The sequence below is a fragment of the Salvelinus namaycush genome, chromosome 30, assembly GCF_016432855.1.
Source record: "Salvelinus namaycush isolate Seneca chromosome 30, SaNama_1.0, whole genome shotgun sequence".
In the NCBI taxonomy this organism is placed as follows: domain Eukaryota; kingdom Metazoa; phylum Chordata; class Actinopteri; order Salmoniformes; family Salmonidae; genus Salvelinus; species Salvelinus namaycush.
In genome coordinates this window covers 14,219,330-14,237,934 of record NC_052336.1, presented here as the reverse complement: position 1 = coordinate 14,237,934, position 18,605 = coordinate 14,219,330, and the positions used below count along the sequence as shown (strand labels likewise).

The following is an 18,605-nucleotide window of genomic DNA, read 5'->3' as shown; positions in this document are numbered from 1 at the left end:
CTCCGTGGCCGACGTGAGTAAGACATTTAAAACATGTTAACCCTCGCAGGGCTGCCGGCCCAGACAGCATCCCTAGCCGCGTCCTCAGAGCATGTGCAGACCAGCTGGCTGGTGTGTTTACGGACATATTCAATATCTCCCTATCCCAGTCTGCTGTCCCCACATGCTTCAAGATGACCACCATTGTTCCTGTAGCCAAGAAGGCAAAGGTAACTGAACTAAATGACTATCTCCCCATAGCACTCACTTCTGTCATTATGAAGTGCTTTGAGAGACTAGTCAAGGATCATATCACCTCCACCTTACCTGTCACCCTAGACCCACTTCAATTTGCATACCGCCCCAATAGGTCCACAGATGATGCAATCGCCATCACACTGCCCTATCTCATCTGGACAAGAGGAATACTTATGGAAGAATGCCGTTCATTGACTACAGCTCAGCGTTCAACACCATAATAACCTCCAAACATCATTAAAGCTTGAGGCCCTGGGTCTCAACCCCACCCTGTGCAATTGGGTCCTGGACTTCCTGACGGGCCGCCCCCAGGAGGTGAAGGTAGGAAAAATCTCCACGTCACTGATCCTCAACACTGGGTCCCCACAAGGGTGCGTGCTCAGCCCCCTCCTGTACTCCCCGTTCACCCATGACTGAGTGGCCATGCACGCCTCCAACTCAATCATCAAGTTTGCAGACGACACAACAGTAGAAGCTTGATTACCAACAACAACGAGACAGCCTATAGGGAGGTGGTGAGGGCTCTCGGTGTGTGGTGTCAGGAAAAACAACCCATCACTCAACATCAACAAAACAAAGGAGATGATCGTGGACTTCAGGAAACAGCAGAGGGAGCAGTTTTCTCCCGGAAACAGCAGCGGCGCAGCCCCCGCTTCCACCTGCTCGGCTGTGATAAAACTCTCCACTTATCTAGTTCTGGCTAGGGGATAAACGCTGCTCGTTAAGAGAGGGACACTGACATGCATCGCAATTCCACACGAGGCTACCCCTCTCTCCTGGGGGTCTGTCACTGTGCGGTTACTTTTTCAGGAAAGTGAGGGGACATTAATGTAGAAACAGGAGGCTTTTAAAGAGCTTTTAGATGCAACGGTCACACTTTTAGCAATCAGCACGGGATGGAAGCAGCCATCACTTATTCATTCAGTTATTTTTCAGGTTAAAATTAAAGCTAGTCCCATAGGAACAGCACACTGGCTCCTGCTCATATGTAGCTCAGCTGTTGGCTGACTGATGCTATGCTGGCTGGTTGCGGTGTTAGAGCCTTATTGAGACTGTCTACTATACTGGCTGATGCTAGCTGAGAATATTCCTCTGCCCAGACAGCTTGGCAACACTGGGCAAACGTTCAAACTGCTCCTCTCACTAGTCAGTCCGGACAGTAGGGCTAGACTGTGCGTGTCCAGTCTGGTGTCTCCAGAGCTGCCCATTGGTGGGAGAATGATCCCACTTCATTCACACCGAGGGGCTCCTTAGGATCATGCCGAAGTGGAAAATACAGCCTCTTCCCTGACAGCTGTGTACTAGAGTTGAGAGCATTTAAACATTTGAATTTGAAAGGGCTCAAGAAATACTGAGGGAGGAAAAAAATAATATTCACATCTGCTAGACTAGAACACAAAAACACTTTAAGCGCACAACAACAGTGTGGCAAAGGAACAATGCTTTTCTATGAAGGGAGAGTGTTGACAGCAGACCTTTTCATCTTTGGAGAATAATCCTTTTTCCACATTCGATTTTCCTCTTACCTCCAGAATGCCTCTGTAGACTAGAAGTGGATCTGAGGAGATTACATAAATAAACAGTTGAAGGCAAAACAGCAAAAAGATTATTCTTAAAAAGGAGGGATGTCAAAAAACACAAAAAAGTAAGCTGTTGCCACTTGTGAAAGACAAATGCCTTTTGTGAAAGAGAAATGCCTAACGTTAAAACAAGAGGTTGGCGAGAGCAGAGTCAGGTAGAAATGTCTCCCAGACAGTCCCAAATCTGTTAAATGAGCACATCTACCCAGTCTCCAAGCTCTCCGCTGATGAAGCCCTCAGTTTGCAGGATGTCAAGAGTACGGCTAAGTGTGACGGTGGAAAGAACTGTGGAGGCAAAGCATAATCCTGAGAGCTCAGCTGCATGAAGACCGGCTCAGATTTAGACATAGGCCATCAATTTCATTAAAGCGCTGACACACAGATGCTAAAGAGCACACTCTGACAGTGTGCCTCCACACGACTCTGGGTAATAAAGACGGAGCACAGGGAGGGCGGGAGGCACTGACTCTCACAGCGACACCAGGGCAGCGGCTCAATTCTCTACCACGAAGCAGAGCAGCCACGCTAAGCAGGCTTACACACACAGCTGGAGCGCGAGACTCACCGCCGCATAGAACAGCTCATCCGCCAAGCGTTATCATTGGTCCACTCCTAGTCAACAAAGGCTTTAAAGAATGGTCAGATAACAACAGTCGAACACACCTGAGGATAAGAGCCAAATTAGTTGCCGTTTTAGCAGTCCACCTGCTAGCTGGTTGTAGACTGGTTAGCTGGCAACGTCATGAAAACAATGGGCACGCTTCAATGGGGCAGAAGGCCATGTTGTTGTGATTCTGGATGGTCAGATGGCAGCTTCTTGTCATTGTTGCTAGCTAAGTGGGAATCATAGGTGGCTCTTTCAAGCTAGTTTTATCTTGATACCATGTCTTGTTTTGAGGTGTATTTTTACTGATGTCACGTCTATGCTAATATAGCTAAAATTAGCTAGCTAACCAACAACTGTAACAATGTATTTGAGAGACAAGCTCATTGTGCAAATGTATTTATGTTTTCAATAAACATTGGAGACTAAATATAGTTTACATGCTGTTAACAATCTAAGCCAACCCTGTCTGTCTTTCCCCACAGTTGCCCAGGCGTCGGTTGTGTTGCTAAACAACCAACCCGTCTATAACGTCATGAGCAAGGAGACAACTAAATTCAAAAGAGATTGGCTGAGATGACCGTTTCCTTTCAGAGATTCTCACAGCTAGGCGTTAGCCTACTACCTGAGAAGCTAGTTTAAAAACCCCATTAAGAAATGTATGGTCATCAGCTAATGCTGTGTTTGATATGAAGGGGACACTCCGTGCTTCACAGCTCTGGGAATAATTACCTAAAGAGAGGAGCTCATACAGTGCTGCTGGGGTAATGGACCAGAGATTGTATTGTCATGGTGGCACTAGTATGTGGGAGTAAAAACTCTTCAACAAGCAGGGGCCAGACCCGACCTGCCATGACATGTTCATGAATGAGTGGGGGAAAAAAATATTCAGAGATTTGCACTAGCTTTTCTTAGCCCTCCCCCCAACAAATAGACTAATGACAGTAGCAGTCTAGTGTGACACACTGATGGACAGAAACACAGGAACTGGTGGGCTTTTTAATGTGAGAATAAGGGAAGAAGATTAATCAATCAGGAAACAGAGGGCTGGAAAACAAAACAGAGCACGCTCAGATTGCCTCCATCAACCCCCATACATGGGCATGACATCTCCTATGCGTTGTCCCACACAGCCTATTAACATGTAACACCAGTGGAATAAAGCAGAATAGACTAGAGAGAAATGCAATTATTTGACTAAAGAGACGGATCGTTGTATATGGCTCAATTTGGCAAGGGCTGGTGTTTCTGAGAAGTGACACACAAAATATTGACAACACTATCATGCAAAACAGCCTTTAGTTTAATTGAAATGTTTGGTTAAAAGAACAAGGTTAGTTCTCGTTTGAATATTTGTTCTGTAGTAATTGCTAGGGCCAGCATGATACTTGTTAGTACCGTGGCAAGTAAACAAAAACATGAGGATTAAACTTCTTTAGGATAACAGCCCTAAATGTTGGAAACAAACATCATTAGGTTATCCTCCAGTCACATTTATTTAATTTCCAAGCTGTAGCACACAACTTAAATACAGCAGATTGTTAAAAGACCAAAGAGGTTTGTCTGCTTCGTGTGTTTTCATTTTTGTCATGGGAATAATATTGCGATACTGGTATCCTCACAGCCCTAGTAATTGCAACACTGAAGGTTTCTAAGAACGGAAGTTGCAACAAAGTAGATTTATTCAGTTTAACAAAACCCAGATATCTTAAACTTCATGACAATGGGATGTCTTTTTCCCTCCATTGGTACAATGTACAGTTTTAGGGGATATGCCTTCCAGTGATACTCATCATCTGTTGTTAAACCTCTGTCCTAAAAGGGAAATATTTAGCCTGTTATGTACAAACCCACTAACACAGCCTACAGCAGCCAAAGCTGCTCTCAACGAACGGAATCAACAGGGTAAAGGTCAACTCGAAGGCTGTTGGTTGGAGATGGAGTATGGCAGGCACACCATGGTCCCTTCAGTTGTCAGACCACATACGACTCCAGTGGTTTCATGGATTTTTTCATTGAGAAAATCCATTGGAGGAATGTACGACTGTTGTTTCCATGGCACAGCCGCGCCTCTTATTTTCCTTTCCGTATCACACCAGATCTGTGTGCAGGGTCACTGTCCGGAGGAAGGGTGGGGCATGTGAGGACTGTGACCCCAGTGCTGGATATGGCAGCATAAGGAAGTGTTTTCATTACATAAAAAATAAATAAAAATAAGAAGAGGAATATCATAATTTCAATCATAATTTCCTCCCTTCCTCCCCCACAAAAAGTTCATGTAAAACCCTCTGGAATATTCAAATTTATATATTTTTTTTATTTTTTTTATTTACATGTTTTATTTTACCTTTATTTAACTAGGCAAGTCAGTTAAGAACAAATTCTTATTTACAAAGACGGCCGATGAACAGTGGGTTAACTGCCTTGTTCAGGGGCAGAACGACAGATTTTTACCTCGTCAGCTCAGGGATTCGATCTAGCAACCTTTCGGTTACTGGTCCAACGCTCTAACCACTAGGCTACCTGCTGCCCCAAACAATATAGGCCTATGCCTAGCGCATACAAGAATGTTGTTTGCCTAGTCAATCCATTTGAAGTGTTGCAAGTAGTCACTGACTTTGAATTAGTTGGCAGGGTAAAGGACTAACACTAATTTGCAAGAGAAAATGTTGGCTACTCCTTATTTGTGTCCTGCTGGAATGCACCTGCTAGCCCAAATTGCCAGAGCTGTCAATGACAAGTAGTGCCTGTGGGCTTCATACTGCAGGCTTAGTCAATAGTATTTCAGTGTCTTCATCCTCACTCACGGAGGTGCCAAGTTTGACAGGGTAGATAGAACAGGAACAGAGGAAGTGGAAACAGCTTGGGTCATGATGACTCACCCTCCCCATACATTAGCATGCTGGGTAAAGGCAGGTTGTTTGACAGGCCAGAGAGCTCAGGGCTCCACCACTTGTTCTACTGGCTGCTATTGCACCATACCACAACACTGTGAGTGATGGGTAAACCACTAGTCTACATCCCTGACATGACATCCAGCCATTGACTACTGAGGGGTGGAAACAACATGGCATTGGTGGGTACTGTTGTGGTGTGGACCAATGCCATGTCCACTGTCCAGTGGTCCCTGTGGCTAGCTGCAGCCTTTAACCGCTGAGAAGCTACTAATCCGATGGGTAGTGGTGGCAGCAGATGTTATTGGACAAATACGCTTTGTGTTGGGTCTGGGAGCCGCAGTCCTGTATGGGCAATAGTCAAGGCAGCGGTCTGAAATACAAAAGCATAATGTAGCTAGTAGGGCTGGGAATTGCCAGGGATCACACAATATGATATTAGCGCGATACTTCGGTGTAGATAAAATACGGATTGCGATTCTATACTGTGATTTTATTGTGATTTCATGTTCCAAACATATTGCTCATGTTATGTCGGCTTCAGATAGACAGAGCACGAGAAAATTAGTTTTGATCAGTCAGGGAAATAAAAGTGCTGAAAACATGTTTGCCCACCATTTTTTCTTTTTTAAAGATGGAGAACAAGCTATGGGATGAAAAATACCTGAGTTTTGGAGCAGGGACAGCCGGCTGTCTCTAGCTAACGCTGCCCGCAGTAGCAAAACAAAGCACAACTGTAACTTTGTATTTTCCCCCCATCATTAGTAGCTAGGTACAATGTTCCTCCTCATTCCATGCATGCTTAGAAGAATTTCATCTGAACTACTGTACAGGGTGTGGGGTCCATTGCTCATGTAATGCTAAAATAATTATGAAGCAGCTATTATGTATGGCTCACCCAGCACAATGTCTGCACATAGAACTAGGTTAGCCTACTGTGGAGTCACGGGCAAAGGAGATTGTGATGTGAAGGCATGTTTCTATGTGCTGAGGGCTTAGCACAAAATTATAACTAGACTAGGCCCACACACACACACCTAAAAGCATTGTGCTTTTGAGTAGATTTCTTCATTCTAGTCTTACTGCTCAACATCCACTTGAATATGATGCAGAGAGCAAAGAAACAAGAGGCAGAGCAAGTTAGTAGTCTGCTTGTTAACACAAAGAGCCTACTGATAACAAAGTCAGAACTGAATGTGATGCTGCTTACAGCTCCCACCTGAAAGAGATACTGCTGTGAAAAGAATAGTGATTTGACACTGGAACACGATTCAACACAGGAACCATTTTCAGGTCAATGTTAGTTTACTATTGTCTTTCAGGAAACTGATTGGCAAGTCAAAACACTCGCGGTAGAACCATGCACTCTGAATAAAGCCAGAAAAACAAACTGACAGGGAATGTAAGAACACAGTCATTATAGAAATACAAATGTCAGGCACCATGTCACAAGTATCAGAACGAACAAACTAGTCAACCATTTCACAGTTTCCCCACAAAAGAAAGCAACAGAGGAAACGGTGCATCAACAAACCAATGTGGTGAGTCTGATAAGCAATGACTGGTAGGTAGGTCCCTGTCAGTAAAACATCACTGGTAATCATTATTGATTGTTTATGCTTGGCTACATGTTTCAGTTTCCTGAATTGTTGCTTGATGCTGTCTTCAGAGGGCCTAGGCCTAATTTGACTAGTACAGTGGTTCCCAAACTTTTTATAGTCCTGTACACCTTCAAAACATTCAACCTCCAGCTGCGTACCCCCTTCTAGCACCAGGGTCAGCACACTCTCAAATGTTGTTTTGCCATCATTGTAAGCCTGCCACACACGCTCTATACGATACATTTATTAAACATAAGAATGGAGTGTGAGCAGAACAACTTGTGTCATCGACAGGTGCAGTACTGTACTACCAGTAGAGCTGGTATGTGTCTCTGGACGCGTGCCTTACTAAATGGACTGTTTGAAAATGTGAAGACATTTTTTAAACAAAATAAACACAAATGCCTCAACACAAAAACCATTCAGAATCCATATTGCTGAGGTCCACATGTCAACCAGGAAACATGACATCACAATAGCAGTGACATTACATCAAAATGTCTTATTTTTCTTATCTTTACTCCCTCCCTGTGTTTTTCAACCTTTCACAAACACACAGACAAGCATCCATTTCCTGTCATGACCCATGTTTTAATCTTACAGTGAATGTTTGTGGTGCACACACACACACACACTACTCTGTCTGCTCACCCTGGGATGGAACAGAACGGAAACAGCTCCGCCCATCATGTCACTGAGTTTACACTAGTGCAGCACCACACACTACGACCAGCTGAGAGCGGGAGTGTCTTTATTGAAAGTTCCAACCTTACATGCACTACAGTAGGAGTATGATAACATAGAGCTGTGGGTTAATCGTGGCTTATTCAGAAGTTTAAATTAGAGGAGAAAAAAAAAACGGACATTTCCTCCTAAGGTGAAGAAATGTCGTATTGCCTTGGGTATCAATACTATACCACCACTAGACAAACTTCCCTGCATTTCGTACATAGGGCCTATTCGTTTATAGCCTGCATATTAGGCAACACCTGAAACATGGAAATGATGCCCTTGAGCGGTGAAAATCCAATTAAGCAATCTCTGACCTTGGTTGACCATACACCAGACAAGAACACTAGCATTTTCACAACTTGGAAAATGCATTGAAAATAAGAATGTTGACAACAAAGAGGGCGAGATGGGGGAGTGCTGGGGATAGCTGCCAGCAGAGTGCACTTGATCTGATTGGATGAGTCAAGGAGAATCCTTTGTGGACACATACTGTATGAAGTGTGATACCAATGGAGAAAAAAAATATCTAAAGTTAGGGGCATATTTTGCCCCTGTTGACTTGTTTTGAAAAAATTGCGGCAGCTTTTTCCATCAAGAGCTCTCAGGGGCAAATTTGGAAAATCTAGGGGCAAAAATGCACAAAGCCACTCTGCATTTCTGACACTGACATTGCACATCTTGAATATGGTAAATAATATTTGCCTTTGAGTGTGAATATACTAGAATGCTGCTCTGTATGCTTCAAACTAACAAAACACAATATCAAGTGTTTTTATAACAATGTCAATCGTGGAGACTCATTGAAGTTCTTTGGATATGTGAGGGGAAATATAATCCAGGATTAAATATTTTTCCACAACCCCACATTCTGAAAGGCTTTGCTATGCCTCCCTGACAAGCCACTGTGTATTACCAAAGCACAGGACTCCTGATGGCAACTCCTGATGGCTCCAAAACACTGTTTTATTCTCCACATACAAACAAGGCCTTGTCAGTCTCTCTCTCTCCGAGTCTCACTGACATCTTCTAATCTTCTCTTGGCAAATGATCTCCAATACATTCAAATGAACGGGGACGTCACACACCCCATGTAATGTCTGCGTGAAACAGCAGAATGGGAGATAATGAAGCCGGTGTGTGGAGTCCCACAGCGCTAGTGAAAAGACAGCATCTCAACAGGTGAAGAGAATATGATCCGTTGGAACATAGGGATGTTACTAGTTTAATTAACATGGTTGCCTACTCTACTTCCTCTTTAGAAATTATGGCTTTTGGATCAGTACCAGCTAAAAATGTTTAGCTGGTATTGAACAGATTAGCCAGAACTCCTGCTTTCCCTCTATGAATAATTAATGTTCAACTCTGGAAACATATTTGAGTCAAAAGGGAAGAATCTGTTTCCACAAACCCTAACAAATCATTAATATCCACCCATGAATCAAATCTATGGTTTTATGACAACATCTCTCACATTGATTATTAATCTGCATGTGGCATCTAGCATTGAATTATAGATTTAGAAACCCAAATCCTGATAATATAATTTGCCTTCCCAGTAAAAATGTATAAGATTATACACAGTGTACAAAACATTAGGAACACCTGCTCTTTCCATGACATAGAACAACCAGGTGAATCTAGGTGAAAGCTTTGATCCCTTATTGATGTCACTTGTTAAATCCACTTCAATCAGTGTTGATGAAGGGGAGGACACAGGGTAAAGAAGGATTTTTAAGCCTTGAGACAAGGATTGTGTATGTGTGCCATTCAGAGGGATTTAAATGCATTTGAACGGGGTATGGTAGTAGGTGCAGGCGCACCGGTTCGAGCGTGTTAAGGGTTTTTCACCCATGTATCAAGAATGGTCCACCACCCAAAGGTCACCCAGCCACTGTGGGAAGCATCCCTGTGGAATGCTTGACACCTTATAGAGTCCATGCAACACAATATTAGGATGGTGTTCCTAATGTTTTGTACACTCAGTGTACAACGATCTGAGGTTCTAGCCTAAGCCTAGAGGACATGAATTGCTATAGTGGTGACCAATTTAATCCCAAACTCTCCATTTGAATACAAATCTGTGCTTTTAAAATTGCATTTGGAGTGGACATTGGTGGACTTATCTTCTTAGTTTATGAAAGAACATTATCATGGTTCTCTAAGAGAACTCTGTTTCCTCAGTAAACCTTGGAGTTCCAGTCTGGCTGGCTCATATCCTCTTTTCCAGACAGCAAACATTGTGGTGAACCATCAGGGAATCTAGGTGGCATCCTCTCTGCTCACACACTCTCAGTTGGCAGCAAACGCTCTCAAGGACACACCAGGGAACATGTGCCTCACACAGAGATATGCTGCTGCTCTGTTTAGTTCTGCAATTAGTCTGACAGCAAAATGACTATCTGACCCAACATCTGGCCCATGTCGGGTGAACCAATTCGATGCTGAAGGCATTGTTTAAAGCATTTATTTATTCTTTACTCCCTTCAAGTGAACCGTGATCAGACATGGTAGGTAAAACCAATATGGCTAACATTGAGTTGCTTCACGAATCAATCCACATCAGAAGAGTCATCACCCTAAGGACAGCTGAAGACAGGGAGGAAGGATGTACTTTTACAGTATTAGAATTTGAGCGTATGTCCCAGTCCCTTGAATGGATTGGAGTCATTACTGTACTAAAAGACAAATAGGCAAATGAAAGGCTCAAACTTGGCTGTCATGAATAACATAAGTCAACAAACAACCAAAAAGTATGATTAATGCCAATGAGTGGGAATATATTAGCTCATCAAGGAGAGCCATGAAACATGGTTCATTCTACTTTATTAGCTAATGAGAGTTACTCAAGTGGAATAAACAAAATAATTAAATTAAGATGATCAATTATGCACTAGTAATTTCAATGAGGTTTTGACAACAAAATAACAATTTGAGGCTCAAATTAAATCCAAGTCCTGATATTTTAATCAGACCTAGCCGTCTCTGAAACAACACTTAATCTGCAGTGGAAAGTTTCTGTTCCCAACATTGAACAAACAAACAGGACACCAGTTAGGAAATGCAGGGGAGCTCAATGCTCAGGGGGCACAGGGGAACACAAGGCCCACAGCAGCTTCAGGCATATCAATTACTCACTTTGTTCACACACACGAAAAAACAGACTGTCAGAGCAGGTAAAAAAAAAAAACAGACCCTGCATATGTATTTTAGCCCATGGCAAACAGGAGAGGGAAATGAAAAATGCATTCGATGTCAGACAGATGAGGCGTATAGTCAACTCAGCAGTAGTCAGACCCAGATGGAGTGGGACCTTAACAGGGCGAAGAATAATGATGAAGTCAAACGTTTGATGGCATGTTTATGAAATAGCCTACATGGGTCAGTGAAAGTCTATTCTAATGCACGCTATTACATCACAGGGGACATCCTGTCCATGTGTCATGTTTTCAGGTCGTCTGAGTGCTGATTGAATTCAAATCAGCTTAGAATTTTGAAAATACAGATCACTAACTAATTATAGTCTACCATAGAAATAAAGTAATATTTGCATCAGAGCCATAGAGATCTTGCTAGGCTGTATATATATATAAAATACAGAAATTAAAGTCAGTGAGTTGGGCACATCATGAGAATGACAAATCTAATTTACCAAGTCACAATGTATGATTAGCCTTTGCCTTTCTGTCGAAATTGCTAGCAAATTCTGTACATTCGCATGTAATCACTTTCCCAGCAAAAATGTACACAAATCAACTTGCTACTAGACCAGGGGTTCCCAAACATTTACTGCACAAGACCCTAAATTGACACTAGAATATACAGAGTAGAGGTCAACCGATTAATCGGAATGGACGATTAATTAGGGCGAGTTCAAGTTTTCATAACAATCGGTAATCGGCATTGTCGGACACCGATCATGGCCGATTACATTGCACTCCACGAGGAGACTGCGTGGCAGGCTGACTACCTGTTATGCAAGTGCAGCAAGGAGCCAAGGTAAGGTGCTAGCTAGCATTAAACGTATCTTATAAAAAACAATCAATCTTAACATAATTACTAGTAAACTACACATGGTTTATGATATTACTAGTTTATCTAGCTTGTCCTGCGTTGCATATAATCGATGCGGTGCCTGTTAATTTATCATTGAATCACAGCCTACTTCGCCAAACGGGTGATTTAACAAGCGCATTCGCGAAAAAAAGCACGGTCGTTGCACCAGTGTACCTAACCATAAACATCAACGCCTTTCTTAAAATCAATACACACGTATATATTTTTAAACCTGCATATTTAGTTAATATTGCCTGCTAACATGATTTTCTTTTAACTAGGGAAATTGTCACTTCTCTTGCGTTCTGTGCAACAGAGTCAAGGTATATGCAGCAGTTTGGGCCACCTGGCTCGTTGCGAACTGTGAAGACTATTTCTTCGTAACAAAGACAGCCAACTTCGCCAAACGGGGGATGATTTAACAAAAGGGCATTTGCGAAAAAAGCATAATCGTTGCACGAATGTACCGAACCATAAACATCACTGCCTTTCTTAAAATCAATACACAGAAGTATATATATATATATATATATATATATATTTTTTTTTTTACAATTTTATCCCCTTTTCTCCCCAATTTTCGTGGTATCCAATCGCTAGTAATTACTATCTTGTCTCATCGCTACAACTCCCGTACGGGCTCGGGAGAGACGAAGGTCGAAAGCCATGCGTCCTCCGAAGCACAACCCAACCAAGCCGCACTGCTTCTTAACACAGCGCGCCTCCAACCCGGAAGCCAGCCGCACCAATGTGTCGGAGGAAACACCGTGCACCCGCCCCCCTCGGTTAGCGCGCACTGCGCCCGGCCCGCCACAGGAGTCGCTGGAGCGCGATGAGACAAGGATATCCCTACCGGCCAAACCCTCCCTAACCCGGACGACGCTAAGCCAATTGTGCGTCGCCCCACGGACCTCCCGGTCGCGGCCGGCTGCGACAGAGCCTGGGCGCGAACCCCGACTCTGGTGGCGCAGCTAGCGCTGCGATGCAGTGCTCTAGACCACTGCGCCACCCGGGAGGCCCAGAAGTATATATTTTTAAACCTGCATATTTAGTTAAAAGAAATTCATGTTAGCAGGCAATATTAAACTAGGGAAATTGTGTCACTTCTCTTGCGGTCATTGCACGCAGAGTCAGAGTATATGCAACAGTTTGGGCCGCCTGGCTCGTTGTGAACTAATTTGCCAGAATTTTACATAATTATGACATAACATTGAAGGTTGTGCAATGTAACAGCAATATTTAGACTTATGGATGCCACCCATTCGATAAAATACGGAAAGGTTCCGTATTTCACTGAAAGAATAAACGTTTTGTTTTCGAAATGATAGTTTCCAGATTTGACCATATTAATGACCTAAGGCTCGTATTTCTGTGTGTTATTATACTATAATTAAGTCTATGATTTGATAGAGCAGTCTGACTGAGCAGTGGTAGGCAGCAGCATGCTCGTAAGCATTCATTCAAACAGCACTTTCGTGCATTTGCCAGCAGCTCTTCGCAATGCTTCAAGCATTGCGCTGTGTATGACTTCAAGCCTATCAACTCCCGAGATTAGGCTGGTGTAACAGATGTGAAATGGCTAGCTAGTTAGCGGGGTGTGCGCTAATAGCGTTTCAAACGTCACTCGCTCTGAGACTTGGAGTAGTTGTTCCCCTTGCTCTGCAAGGGCCGCGGTTTTTGTGGAGCGATGGTTAACGATGCTTCGAGGGTGGCTGTTGTCGATGTGTTCCTGGTTCGAGCGAGGAGAGGGACGGAAGCTATACTGTTACACTGGCAATACTAAAGTGCCTATAAGAACATCCAATAGTCAGAGGTATATGAAATACAAATTGTATAGAGAGAAATAACCCTATAATAACTACAACGTAAAACTTCTTACATGGGAATATTGAAGGCTCATGTTAAAAGGAACCACCAGCTTTCATATGTTCTCATGTTCTGAGCATGGAACTTAAACGTTAGCTTTTTTACATGGCACATATTGCACTTTTACGTTCTTCTCCAACACTTTGTTTTTGCATTATTTAAACCAAATTGAACATGTTTCATTATTTATTTGAGACTAAATTGATTTTATTGATGTATTATATTAAGTTAAAATAAAAGTGTTCATCGTTCAGTCAGTATTGTTGCAATTGTCATTATTACACATATATATAAAAATCGGTATCGGCTTTTTTTGGTCCTCCAATAACCGATATCGGCGTTGAAAAATCATAGTCGGTCGACCTCTAATACAGAGGACCCCATTTGGAAAAAGTATATCCCTAACGTTAGTTAATGCTGTGTGTTCATATTTACTCAATTTTAGGTCCTGCCGGATGTCCAGAACTATGAAAACACATTCTAATAGTGTAAGAGGTCTTAGTCAACACTAACAAGTTGTATTCTATACCCAGGTGAAGATTTAAAAATAAAGTTATTAATTTGTTTGATAACATCACATATTCTCAGGGGACCCCATTTCAAGTTTGGGAACCACTGTACTTGATTCTCAGAACTAACAGTGCGTGACTGAAACTGCAGTAATGGGGACAAGTATGTTGATACTATATAACTTTTAGTAAACATTAGTCTAGATAGTTGAGAATGTCTTAAGAAAAATATCCACAACAGTTACATTCTTATTTCACTTCGGTGGACCTTTCGTAGGCTCGAGCAGGCTCTCTCGATATAGTCCTAGCGGAACCATAAATGTAAAAAAAAAAAAATCAGGAGCTGCACCCCTCCCAGCTAGGTAACGTTAACGCTGCTAGCCTAGCTCGCTTGCTACCATTTTCTCAATCCGATTAGCGAGCTAGCTAGCGATGAAACACTTTTCTTGCTGTATGAATCAGAATGTCAAAACTTACCTTTAATATTCCATATGCAATTAAACAACAGCAGGAGTTGTATCAAGACCATATCGATTAAATTCATTGTTAGTACATTGACACCGCGAATGCTTTACTGTTTCGATTTGCACTTCTTAAAGGCGCAGTCTGCGCTCTGTTTATGGCAGTACCTTCACAACCGCCTTTCACCGCTTGTCTCCAACGGCCTGACGTCAGGCGCAGGCAGCGTACTAGTCCCTCCTACCTCACTAGCGCAACAAAACCTGTTTGCTTTTATTTGATAGGGCCGCTTATATTTGTTGAAAACAACAATTAAAGTGCAATAAATTCAACAGCGACAAACCAAGCCACTTTTCAATATCAAGTAAGCCTATAAATTAATATTTCTTATTTATTAGGATCTCCATTAGATGACCCCAATGGCGACAGCTAGTCTTACCGGGGTCCAACATATAACGAAAAAGCCTGGGCGCGAACCCCGACTCTGGTGGCGCAGCTAGCGCTGCGATGCAGTGCTCTAGACCACTGCGCCACCCGGGAGGCCCAGAAGTATATATTTTTAAACCTGCATATTTAGTTAAAAGAAATTCATGTTAGCAGGCAATATTAAACTAGGGAAATTGTGTCACTTCTCTTGCGGTCATTGCACGCAGAGTCAGAGTATATGCAACAGTTTGGGCCGCCTGGCTCGTTGTGAACTAATTTGCCAGAATTTTACATAATTATGACATAACATTGAAGGTTGTGCAATGTAACAGCAATATTTAGACTTATGGATGCCACCCATTCGATAAAATACGGAAAGGTTCCGTATTTCACTGAAAGAATAAACGTTTTGTTTTCGAAATGATAGTTTCCAGATTTGACCATATTAATGACCTAAGGCTCGTATTTCTGTGTGTTATTATACTATAATTAAGTCTATGATTTGATAGAGCAGTCTGACTGAGCAGTGGTAGGCAGCAGCATGCTCGTAAGCATTCATTCAAACAGCACTTTCGTGCATTTGCCAGCAGCTCTTCGCAATGCTTCAAGCATTGCGCTGTGTATGACTTCAAGCCTATCAACTCCCGAGATTAGGCTGGTGTAACAGATGTGAAATGGCTAGCTAGTTAGCGGGGTGTGCGCTAATAGCGTTTCAAACGTCACTCGCTCTGAGACTTGGAGTAGTTGTTCCCCTTGCTCTGCAAGGGCCGCGGTTTTTGTGGAGCGATGGTTAACGATGCTTCGAGGGTGGCTGTTGTCGATGTGTTCCTGGTTCGAGCGAGGAGAGGGACGGAAGCTATACTGTTACACTGGCAATACTAAAGTGCCTATAAGAACATCCAATAGTCAGAGGTATATGAAATACAAATTGTATAGAGAGAAATAACCCTATAATAACTACAACGTAAAACTTCTTACATGGGAATATTGAAGGCTCATGTTAAAAGGAACCACCAGCTTTCATATGTTCTCATGTTCTGAGCATGGAACTTAAACGTTAGCTTTTTTACATGGCACATATTGCACTTTTACGTTCTTCTCCAACACTTTGTTTTTGCATTATTTAAACCAAATTGAACATGTTTCATTATTTATTTGAGACTAAATTGATTTTATTGATGTATTATATTAAGTTAAAATAAAAGTGTTCATCGTTCAGTCAGTATTGTTGCAATTGTCATTATTACACATATATATAAAAATCGGTATCGGCTTTTTTTGGTCCTCCAATAACCGATATCGGCGTTGAAAAATCATAGTCGGTCGACCTCTAATACAGAGGACCCCATTTGGAAAAAGTATATCCCTAACGTTAGTTAATGCTGTGTGTTCATATTTACTCAATTTTAGGTCCTGCCGGATGTCCAGAACTATGAAAACACATTCTAATAGTGTAAGAGGTCTTAGTCAACACTAACAAGTTGTATTCTATACCCAGGTGAAGATTTAAAAATAAAGTTATTAATTTGTTTGATAACATCACATATTCTCAGGGGACCCCATTTCAAGTTTGGGAACCACTGTACTTGATTCTCAGAACTAACAGTGCGTGACTGAAACTGCAGTAATGGGGACAAGTATGTTGATACTATATAACTTTTAGTAAACATTAGTCTAGATAGTTGAGAATGTCTTAAGAAAAATATCCACAACAGTTACATTCTTATTTCACTTCGGTGGACCTTTCGTAGGCTCGAGCAGGCTCTCTCGATATAGTCCTAGCGGAACCATAAATGTAAAAAAAAAAAAATCAGGAGCTGCACCCCTCCCAGCTAGGTAACGTTAACGCTGCTAGCCTAGCTCGCTTGCTACCATTTTCTCAATCCGATTAGCGAGCTAGCTAGCGATGAAACACTTTTCTTGCTGTATGAATCAGAATGTCAAAACTTACCTTTAATATTCCATATGCAATTAAACAACAGCAGGAGTTGTATCAAGACCATATCGATTAAATTCATTGTTAGTACATTGACACCGCGAATGCTTTACTGTTTCGATTTGCACTTCTTAAAGGCGCAGTCTGCGCTCTGTTTATGGCAGTACCTTCACAACCGCCTTTCACCGCTTGTCTCCAACGGCCTGACGTCAGGCGCAGGCAGCGTACTAGTCCCTCCTACCTCACTAGCGCAACAAAACCTGTTTGCTTTTATTTGATAGGGCCGCTTATATTTGTTGAAAACAACAATTAAAGTGCAATAAATTCAACAGCGACAAACCAAGCCACTTTTCAATATCAAGTAAGCCTATAAATTAATATTTCTTATTTATTAGGATCTCCATTAGATGACCCCAATGGCGACAGCTAGTCTTACCGGGGTCCAACATATAACGAAAAATACATTACAGACTAAATACTTTACAATTTACATACATTTAAAAACATTAACATGTTGTGTGTGTGCATCTATCAGTTACACATACATGTCAGTACATACAAACAACAAGTAGGTCACATGGGGGAGAGGCGTGCCGTGAGGTATAGCTTAATTTGTTTTTTGAAACCAGGTTTGTTGTTCACTTGCGCTATATAAGATGGAAGGGAGTTCCATGCACTCATGGCTTTGTACAATACAAATAATAGATTTGTCTTGGACAGAGTTTTAGAAATATCCCTGTACCCTGATTTAATGGAATATGATTTCAGTACTGAATACAGTACATCACTACAGTAGATTCCACTGTGAAATGTCAATGACTATATGAATTGGGGGGAAACATTTTTTTTAATTCAAGGAACAATCGATATAGAGGTGTGTGGCCCCACATGCATTTGCACTGCTCAAGGACAGCTATTTGTGTTGAATTTATAGTGGATTTGTTGAATGTGCCTGCATAACATGTCCTGGCTACCTACACCTGCAATGCACTTGCTTGTTCTCTGCATTTGTCTCTGCACTGATCGTCTTTGTTGAGATTCCCTAAAAACATGCCACTTCGATACAGCCACAACCAGAGGTGACTGTTTTGTAACAGGTTAGGAGAATTTACGCAGCAGGTTAGGAGAATTAACGTAGCAGGTTATGATAATTAACGTAGCAGGTTAGAATAATTAGGAAAGGGTCAAGGTTAGCGAAAATGCTCTCTTTGTAACACCAACTATTGACTGCAAAAAATGTGTATCTCTTATTTCCCATTAGACATACTGTACATCAGACATACAGCGTTGATCTTTTTACTGTGTAGCTTCTGCCACCGTGTGGCTAAAAAAAGCTCCTACACTAACTGAACTGGAAACCTTAAAACAACTTGTCAGTCTGCTGCTGCTTCCAGATACAAGGTGATGAAGACCCACGCACCTCTTCCTTCCCTGTGCACGCGCACACACACACACACACACACACACACACACACACACACACACACACACACACACACACACACACATTTGTGGAGATATTATTACTTCAGCCATTAGGATTCTATCCATATAAAAATGAAAATAAATTAACAAGGCACCGGTAAACGTGTCGTTCCCACGAATGATGCAGCGCCCCCCCCCTTGGGCCAATTGAGATATTGTGTGTGACTAACAATTCTGTTAATTACTATAAACTCCTGCATTGGGCCAATCGGTGTAATTTTGT

General features: G+C 42.1%; 1 protein-coding gene across 2 annotated transcripts in view; it reads right to left on the bottom strand.

Moving 5' to 3' along the window:
• The window catches only part of LOC120025369 (disintegrin and metalloproteinase domain-containing protein 10-like), an 81,445-nt gene extending 64,368 nt beyond the window's left edge, over nt 1-17,077 (bottom strand). Inside the window, exon 1 of one of the 2 annotated variants that reach the window (XM_038969913.1) lies at nt 16,913-17,077. In XM_038969913.1, coding sequence (XP_038825841.1) covers nt 16,913-16,979 — 67 coding nt within the window. In that variant the 5' untranslated portion in view covers nt 16,980-17,077. Of the gene's footprint in view, nt 1-14,553; nt 14,718-16,912 lie in introns of those variants that run through there. The other variant, XM_038969912.1, reaches the window with a different exon arrangement.
• Between the last annotated feature and the right edge of the window lie 1,528 nt (nt 17,078-18,605).